This window comes from Zonotrichia leucophrys, chromosome 25 (assembly GCF_028769735.1).
Source record: "Zonotrichia leucophrys gambelii isolate GWCS_2022_RI chromosome 25, RI_Zleu_2.0, whole genome shotgun sequence".
NCBI lineage: Eukaryota > Metazoa > Chordata > Aves > Passeriformes > Passerellidae > Zonotrichia > Zonotrichia leucophrys.
Window position 1 is genome coordinate 2,960,103 of NC_088194.1, and position 8,666 is coordinate 2,968,768.

General features: G+C 50.2%; 1 protein-coding gene across 1 annotated transcript in view; it reads right to left on the minus strand.

The window, feature by feature from the left end:
- Positions 1-8,289, minus strand: part of INTS3 (integrator complex subunit 3) — a 47,635-nt gene extending 39,346 nt beyond the window's left edge. The window contains exons 1-5 of the mRNA XM_064732782.1: positions 7,977-8,289; positions 6,908-6,991; positions 5,346-5,429; positions 4,442-4,555; positions 1,685-1,769 (exon numbers count right to left, since the gene is read on the minus strand). Of these exons, the coding sequence (XP_064588852.1) occupies positions 1,685-1,769; positions 4,442-4,555; positions 5,346-5,429; positions 6,908-6,991; positions 7,977-8,066 (457 nt within the window). The 5' untranslated portion in view covers positions 8,067-8,289. The remainder of the gene's footprint in view (positions 1-1,684; positions 1,770-4,441; positions 4,556-5,345; positions 5,430-6,907; positions 6,992-7,976) is intronic.
- Positions 8,290-8,666: the final 377 nt, after the last annotated feature.

Sequence of the window (8,666 nt, forward strand, 5' to 3'; positions counted from 1 at the left end):
TCCTCCTCCTCCTCCTCCTCCTCCTCCTCCCATCCCCGGCCTGTCCCGGGAGCTCCCGGCTGGGAATGATCCCAAGGATTCCCGGCCCAGATCCTGAGGGATTCCCAGCTCAAACCCTCAGGATTTCCCAGCTCAGATCCTGAGGGATTCCCAGCCCAGATCCTGAGGATTCCCAGCTCAAATCCTCAGGATTTCCCAGCTCAGATCCTGAGGGATTCCCAGCCCAAATCCTGAGGGATTCCTGACTCAGATCCCAAGAATTCCCAGCAATTCCCAGCTCAGATCCTGAGAATTCCCAGCTCAAATCCTGAGGGATTCCTGGCTCAGATCCTGAGGGATCTCCCAGCTCAGATCCTGAGCATTCCCAGCTCAGATCCTGAGGGATTCCCAGCAATTCCTGACTTATATCCCAGCAATTCCCAGCTCAGATCCTGAGGGATTCCCAGCCCAGATCCTGAGGGATTCCCAGCAATTCCTGACTCCTATCCCAGCAATTCCCAGCTCAGATCCTGAGGGATTCCCAGCTCAGATCCTGAGGGATTCCCAGCAATTCCTGACTCCTATCCCAGCAATTCCCAGCTCAGATCCTGAGGGATTCCCAGCCCAGATCCTGAGGATTCCCAGCCCAGATCCTGAGGGATTCCCAGCCCAGATCCTGAGGGATTCCCAGCAATTCCTGACTCATATCCCAGCAATTCCCAGCTCAGATCCTGAGGAATTCCTGGCTCAGATCCTGAGGGATTCCCAGCTCAGATCCTGAGGGATTCCTGACTCAGATCCTGAGGGATTCCCAGCTCAGATCCTGAGGGATTCCTGGCTCAGATCCCGATCAGGGATTCCCAGCTGATCCCGATCTGATCCCTGGTTCAGATCCTCGGGCATTCCCTGCTCAGATCCTGAGGGATTCCCAGCAATTCCTGACTCAGATCCCAGCAATTCCCAGCTTAGATCCTGAGGAATTCCTGGCTCAAATCCTGAGGATTCCCAGCAATTCCCAGCCCAGATCCTGAAGATTCCCAGCTCAGATCCTGAGGGATCTCCCAGCCCAGATCCTGGGGATTCTCAGCTCAAACCCTCAGGATTTCCCAGCAATTCCTGACTCAGATCCCAAGAATTCCCAGCCCAGATCCTGAGGATTCCCTGCTCAGATCCTGAGAGTTCGCAGCTCAAATCCTCAGGATTTCCCAGTCCAGATCCTGAGGGATTTCTGGCTCAGATCCCGATCAGGGATTCCCAGCTGATCCCGATCTGATTCCTGGTTCAGATCCTCGGGCATTCCCTGCTCAGATCCTGAGAATTCCCAGCTCAAATCCTCAGGATTTCCCAGCCCAGATCCTGAGGATTCCCAGCCAAAATCCTGGGGATTCTCAGCAATTCCTGACTCATATCCCAGCAATTCCCGGCTCAGATCCTGAGCATTCCCAGCCCAAATCCTGAGGGATTCCCAGCTCAGATCCTGAGCATTCCCACCATTCCCAGCCCCCATTCCCAGCATTCCCAGCATTCCCAGCCCACACTCCCACCATTCCCAGTATTCCCAGCATTCCCAGTATTCCCAGCATTCCCAGTATTCCCAGCCCCCATTCCCAGCATTCCCACCATTCCCAGCCCCCATTCCCAGCATTCCCAGCATTCCCAGCATTCCCAGTATTCCCAGTTCCCACCCCAAGGGTCCCCAGCTCACCTGCAATCTGTTTCATGAAGGTCATGCACACCCCGTCAGCCCCCAGCACGCCGCTCTTCACCAGCTCCCGCAGCAGCCACAGCAGCTGGGCAGGGAAATGGGGGGGTCAGGGACCCCCAAAACCCCCAGGGACCCCCAAAAACCCTCAGGGACCCCCCAATCCCACCCACAGCAGCTGGGCAGGGAAATTGGGGGGTCAGGGACCCCCAGGGACCCCCAAAAACCCCCAGGGACCCCCAAAAACCCCCAGGGACCCCCAGGGACCCCCAAAAACCCCCAGGGACCCCCAAAAACCCCCAGGGACCCCCAAAAACCCTCAGGGACCCCCAAAAACCCCCCCAGGACCCCAATCCCACCCACAGCAGCTGGGCAGGGAAAATATGGGGGGTCAGGGACCCCCAGGGACCCCCAAAAACCCAGAGGGACCCCAATCCCACCCACAGCAGCTGGGCAGGGAAATTGGGGGGTCAGGGACCCCCAGGGACCCCCAAAAACCCTCAGGGACACCCCAAACCCACCTACAGCAGCTGGGCAGGGAAAATATGGGGGGTCAGGGACCCCCAGGGACCCCCAAAAACCCCAGGGACCCCCAAAAACCCCCAGGGACCCCCAAAACCCCCAGGGACCCCCCAGTCCCACCCACAGCAGCTGGGCAGGGAAATGGGGGGGTCAGGGACCCCCAAAAACCCCCAGGGACCCCCAAAAACCCCCAACCCACCCACAGCAGCTGGGCAGGGAAAATGGGGGGTCAGGGACCCCCAGGGACCCCCAAAACCCCCAGGGACCCCCCAATCCCACCCACAGCAGCTGGGCACAGAAATTGGGGGGTCAGGGACCCCCAGAGACCCCCCAAAAACCCTCAGGGACCCCCCAAAACCCCCAAAAACCCCAGGGACCCCCCAATCCCACCCACAGCAGCTGAACATGGAAAATCTGGGATGCCAGGTGGGACACAAAATTTTGGGTGGGACAGGAGAATTCCAGGTGGGACAGAAGAGTCCAGATAGGACAGGAGATTTCAGGTAGGACAGGAAATTTTGGGTGGGACAGGAGGTGCCAGGTGGGATGGGAAATTTTGGGTGGAACACAAAATTCTAGGTGGGACAGGAGATGTTGGGTGGGATAGAAGAGTCCAGGTGGGACAAGTGGGACAGGACATTCCAGATGGGACAGGATGGACAGGAGAATTCCAGGTGGGACAGAAGAGTCCAGATGGGGACAGGAAACCCCAGGCAGAACATGAGATTTTGGGTGGGACAGAAGAATCCAGGTAGGACAGGAGAATTCCAGGAAAATCCAGGTGGGACAGGAGATGTTGGGTGGGACAGAAGAGTCCAGGTGGGACAAGTGGGACAGGATGGACAGGAGAATTCCAGGTGGGACAGAAGAGGCCAGGTGGGACAGAAAATTCCAGGAAAATCCAGGTGGGACACAAAATTTTGGGTGGGACAGGAGATTTTCAGTAGGACACAAAATTCCAGGTGGAACAGAAGATTCCAGATGGGGACAGGAAACCCCAGGCAGAACAGGAGATTTTGGGTGGGACAGGAGATTTTCAGTAGGACACAAAATTCCAGGTGGGACAGAAGAATCCAGGTAGGACAGGAGATTCCAGGAAAATCCAGGTGGGACACAAAATTTTGGGTGGAACAGGAGAATCCAGGTGGGACAGGAGATTTTGGGTGGAACAGGAGATTTTGGGTGGAACAGGAGAATTCCAGGTGGGACAGGAGAATTCCAGGTGGGACAGGAGAATTCCAGGTAGGACACGAGATTTTGGGTGGGACAGGAGGTGCCAGGTGGGATGGGAAATTTTGGGTGGAACACAAAATTCTAGGTGGGACAGGAGATTCCAGGAATTTCCAGGTGGAACTTCAGAAGAGTCCAGGTGGGACAGGAGATTCCAGGAATTTCCAGGTGGGACACAAAATTTTGGGTGGGACAGGAGATTTTGGGTGGGCCAGGAGAATCCAGGTGGGACAGAAGAGTCCAGATAGGACAGGAGATTTTGGGTGGGACAAGAGGTGCCAGGAAATTCAAGATGGGACACGAAATTTTGGGTGGGACAGGTGGGACAGGAGATTCCAGGTGGGACAGGAGGGGAAGAAGAATTCCAGGTGGGACACAAAATTCCAGGTGGAACAAGAGATTTTAGGTGGGACAGGAGAATTCCAGGTGGGACAGAAGAGTCCAGGTGGGACAGAAAATTCCAAGAAAATCCAGGTGGGACACAAAATTTTGGGTGGGACAGGAGATTTTGGATGGGCCAGGAGAATTCAGGTGGGACAGGAAATTCCAGATGGGACAGGATGGACAGGAGAATTCCAGGTGGGACACAAAATTCCAGGTGGAACAAGAGATTTTAGGTGGGACAGGAGATGTTGGGTGGGACAGGAGAATTCCAGGTGGGCCAGAAAATTCCAGGAAAATCCAGGTGGGACACAAAATTTTGGGTGGGACAGGAGATTTTCAGTAGGACACAAAATTCCAGGAGGGACAGGAAATTCCAGGAAAATCCAGGTGGGACACAAAATTTTGGGTTGAACAAGAGATTTTAGGTGGGACAGGAGAATTCCAGGTGGGACAGGAGAATTCCAGGTGGGACAGGAAATTCCAGGTGGGACAGGAGATGCCAGGTGGGACAGAAAATTCCAGGAAAATCCAGGTGGGACACAAAATTTTGGGTGGAACAGGAGATTTTGGGTGGAAGAGGAGATTTTGGGTGGGCCAGGAGAATTCCAGGTGGAGGTCCCTGACCTGTGTCCTGCAGGTGTCCTGCAGCTTCAGGTACTTCTCCATCAGGATGTGGTTGATCTTGTTGAGGACGATGTTCATCCCATCCCTGCTGACCAGCGCCAGGTCCCGGTAACACTGAGGGCAAAAAATGAGGAATTTATGGAAAATTCAAGGATTTTTGGGAAAAACCAGCCCAGGAATGGACGGAAAATCCAAGGAGTTTTGGGGAAAATCCAGGAAATTCCATGGAAAACTCATCCTGAGCAGGGGATGGATGGAATCCATTGCCAGGATGGAATCCTCAATTCCCATGAGGAAATTCCCAATTTTCCATTATAAAATCCCAATTTTCCATTACAAATCCCAATTTCCATGATCAATCCCATTCCCATGACAATTCCCAATTTCCATGAGGAAATTCCCAATTTTCCATGACAAATCCCAATTTTCCATTATAAAATCCCCATTCCCATGACAAATCCCAATTTTCCATGATAAATCCCAATTTCCATGAGGAAATTCCCAATTTTCCATGACAAATCCCCAATTCCCATGACAAATCCCAATTTTCCATTATAAAATTCCCATTTCCATTATAAAATTCCCATTTCCATGAGGAAATTCCCAATTTTCCATGACAAATCCCAATTTTCCATGAGGAAATTCCCAATTTTCCATGACAAATCCCAATTTTCCATGAGGAAATTCCCAATTTTCTGCGACAAATCCCAATTTTCCATTATAAAATTCCCATTTCCATGACAAATCCCAATTTTCCATGATCAATCCCCATTTCCATGAGGAAATTCCCAAATAATTCTCCAAAAATTCCCTTTTTTCCCAGTTTTTCCCAGTTTTTCCCAGGTTTCCCAGTTTTTCCCAGTTTTTCCCATTTTTTCCCAGTTTTTCCCAGTTTTTTCCTCACCTTCTGGGCCTGGGCCGGCTCTGTCAGCACCAGGGTGAAGAGCCCCAGGCAAATCTCCTCGTGCTGGGGGGTCCCTTTGCAGATCTGGGAGGGGGAAAAAAATCCCAAAAATATTCCAAAAAATTCCCAAAATCCCAATTCCCTGTTCCCGGCAGGGAATTCCCATTTTCCAGGATGAAATCCCCAATTTCCAGCAGAAATTCCCAATTTTCCCAGTAGAAAATTCCCATATTTCCAGTAGAAAATCCCCATATTTCCAGTATAAAATCCCCATATTTCCAGTATAAAATCCCCATATTTCCAGTAGAAAATCCCCATTTTTCCGGTAGAAAATCCCCATTTTTCCAGCAGAAAATCCCCATTTTTTCCAGTATAAAATCCCCATTTTTCCAGTAGAAAACTCCCAATTTTCCAGTATAAAATCCCCATTTTTTCCAGTATAAAATCCCCATTTTTTCCAGTAGAAAATCCCCATTTTTCCAGTAGAAAATCCCCATTTTCCAGTATAAAATCCCCATTTTTCCAGCATAAAATCCCCATTTTTTCCAGTAGAAAATCCCCATTTTTCCAGTAGAAAATCCCCATTTTTCCAGTAGAAAATCCCCATTTTTTCCAGTAGAAAATCCCCATTTTTCCAGTATAAAATCCCCATTTTTCCAGTATAAAATCCCCATTTTTTCCAGTAGAAAATCCCCATTTTTTCCAGTATAAAATCCCCATTTTTCCAGTATAAAATCCCCATTTTTTCCAGCATAAAATCCCCATTTTTCCAGTATAAAATCCCCATTTTTTCCAGTAGAAAATCCCCATTTTTCCAAGTATAAAATCCCCATTTTTTCCAGTAGAAAATCCCCATTTTTTCCAGCATAAAATCCCCATTTTTTCCAATATAAAATCCCCATTTTTCCAGTATAAAATCCCCATTTTTCCCGTATAAAATCCCCATTTTTTCCAGTATAAAATCCCCATTTTTCCATTCATAAATTCCCAATTTTCCATTAAGAATCCCCATTTTTTCCAGTAGAAAATTCCCATTTTTCCAGTATAAAATCCCCATTTTTTCCAGTATAAAATCCCCATTTTTCCAGTAGAAAATCCCCATTTTCCAGTATAAAATCCCCATTTTTCCAGCATAAAATCCCCATTTTTTCCAGTAGAAAATCCCCATTTTTTTCAGCATAAAATCTCTATTTTTTCCAGTAGAAAATCCCCATTTTTTCCAGCATAAAATCTCTATTTTTTCCAGTAGAAAATTCCCATTTTTCCAGTATAAAATCCCCATTTTCCCCAGTATAAAATCCCCATTTTTCCAGTAGAAAATCCCCATTTTTCCAGTAGAAAATCCCCATTTTTCCAGTAGAAAATCCCCATTTTTTCCAGTATAAAATCCCCATTTTTCCAGTATAAAATCCCCATTTTTCCAGTAGAAAATCCCCATTTTTCCAGTAGAAAATCCCCATTTTTTCCAGTATAAAATCCCCATTTTTCCAGTAGAAAATCCCCATTTTTTCCAGTATAAAATCCCCATTTTCCAGTATAAAATTCCCATTTTTCAGACTCACGTGGGCGTTGAGGGCGTCGTTGGCCTCGCGCTCCGAGAGGCCGCTGGTCAGCGAGGAGACGATGCCAACACAGCGCTCCAGGCGCTGGAAAATGGGGAAAAAATGGTGAAAATGAGGATAAAATGAGTGAAATTGGGGGAAATGGGGAAAAAGAGGAAAAAAACTGGAGGAAAAACGGAGGAAAAATGAAGAAAAACGGGGGGAAAATGGGGGGAAAATGGAAGAAAAGTGGGGAAAAATAGGGGGAAAGATGGGAGAAAATGGGGGGAAAATGGGAAAGGAACTGGAAAGAATGGGGGAAAATTTGGGGAAAAATAGAGGAAAAAAATGGAGGAAAAATGGAGAAAAATGGGGAGAAAATGGGGGAAAAAATGGAAGAAAAGTGGAGGAAAATGTGGGGGAAAAATGGGAGAAAATGGGAAAGGATTTGGAAAGAATGGGGAATAAAAATGGGGGGGAAATGGGGGAAAATGGAGAAAAAATGGGAGAAAAACGGGGGAAAATGGAGGGAAAACAAAGGGGAAAAATGAGGAAAAAATGGGAAAAAAGGGAGGAATAATGGGGGAAAAATGGGGGGAAAATAAAGGGAAAATGGGAGAAAAAATGAGAAAAACAGGGAAAAATGGGAAAAAATGGAGGAAAACATGGGGGGAAATAATGGGGAAAAAAACGGGAAAAATGGGGGGAAAATGCAAGAGGGAAATGGGAAAAACTGAGAAAAAAACCGGGGAAAATCAGAGGAAAAACAGGAGGGAAAAAAGGGGAAAATCAGAGGAAAAACAGGAGGGAAAAAAAGGGGAAAAAATGGGGGGAAAACAGAGGGAAAATGGGGAAAAAAAGGGGAAAATTGGATAAAAATGGGGAGGAAAGAGGAGAAAATTGGGGAAAAAATGGGAGGAAAATGGGGAAAAATTGAGGAAAAAATGGAGGAAAAAGTGGGGGAAATTTTGGGGATTTGGAGGAATTTTTGAGGAAATTTTAAGACATTTCGGAGCAGGAGCATGCGCAGATCCGCGCCCCCAGCCCGGTACCCCCCGTTATTCCCGGTGTATCCCCGGTATCCCCGCACCTCCTCCAGCTCATCCTTGGAGTCCAGCAGCGAGCTCACCAGCAGCTTCCCGGCCGCCGCCGCCCCCGCCTTGCCCTTGGCGAGCTCCATGGCCCGGGACGGGCGGCGGGAGGCGGCGGCCGCGGTCGGTGCCCGGTGAGGGAACGGGAGCGGAGCGGCCCCGGGGGCACCGCGCGGTTCCGGCGCGGTTGCGGCGCTGCCGTGCGGGGCTCGGAGCCGCTGAGCGGAGCCCGGGCCGGGCCGGTCCCGTTTGGGCCGGGCCCGGTGAGACGGCGGCGGCCGGAAGTTACCGGAGAGCGACGGAGGAGCTGGGCCGGAAGCGGAAGCGCGGCGAGGGAGGAAGTCCCGCCCTCCCCTCCTCCGTCGGCCAATGGAAGGGGAGGGATGGGTGTGAGTGACAGCGCGCTGGGCGGGGACTGAGGGGCGGGGCGTAGCGGAGGGTTGGCCAATGGGGAAGAGGGGGCGGGGCTTGTGAGGGGAGCAGACTCCGCCCACCCGCAGGGGCGGGGAAAGCGCGGGAAAAGCCCCGGGAGAACCGGGAGCACCGGAATGAACGGGAATAACCGGGAAATGGACCGGGAACCCACCGGGAACACCAGAATAAACGGGAATGGCCGGGAAACCGCTGGGGAAGCCCGAAATCACCGGGAATAACCGGGAAACCACTGGGGAACCCCTCGGGAACCCCGA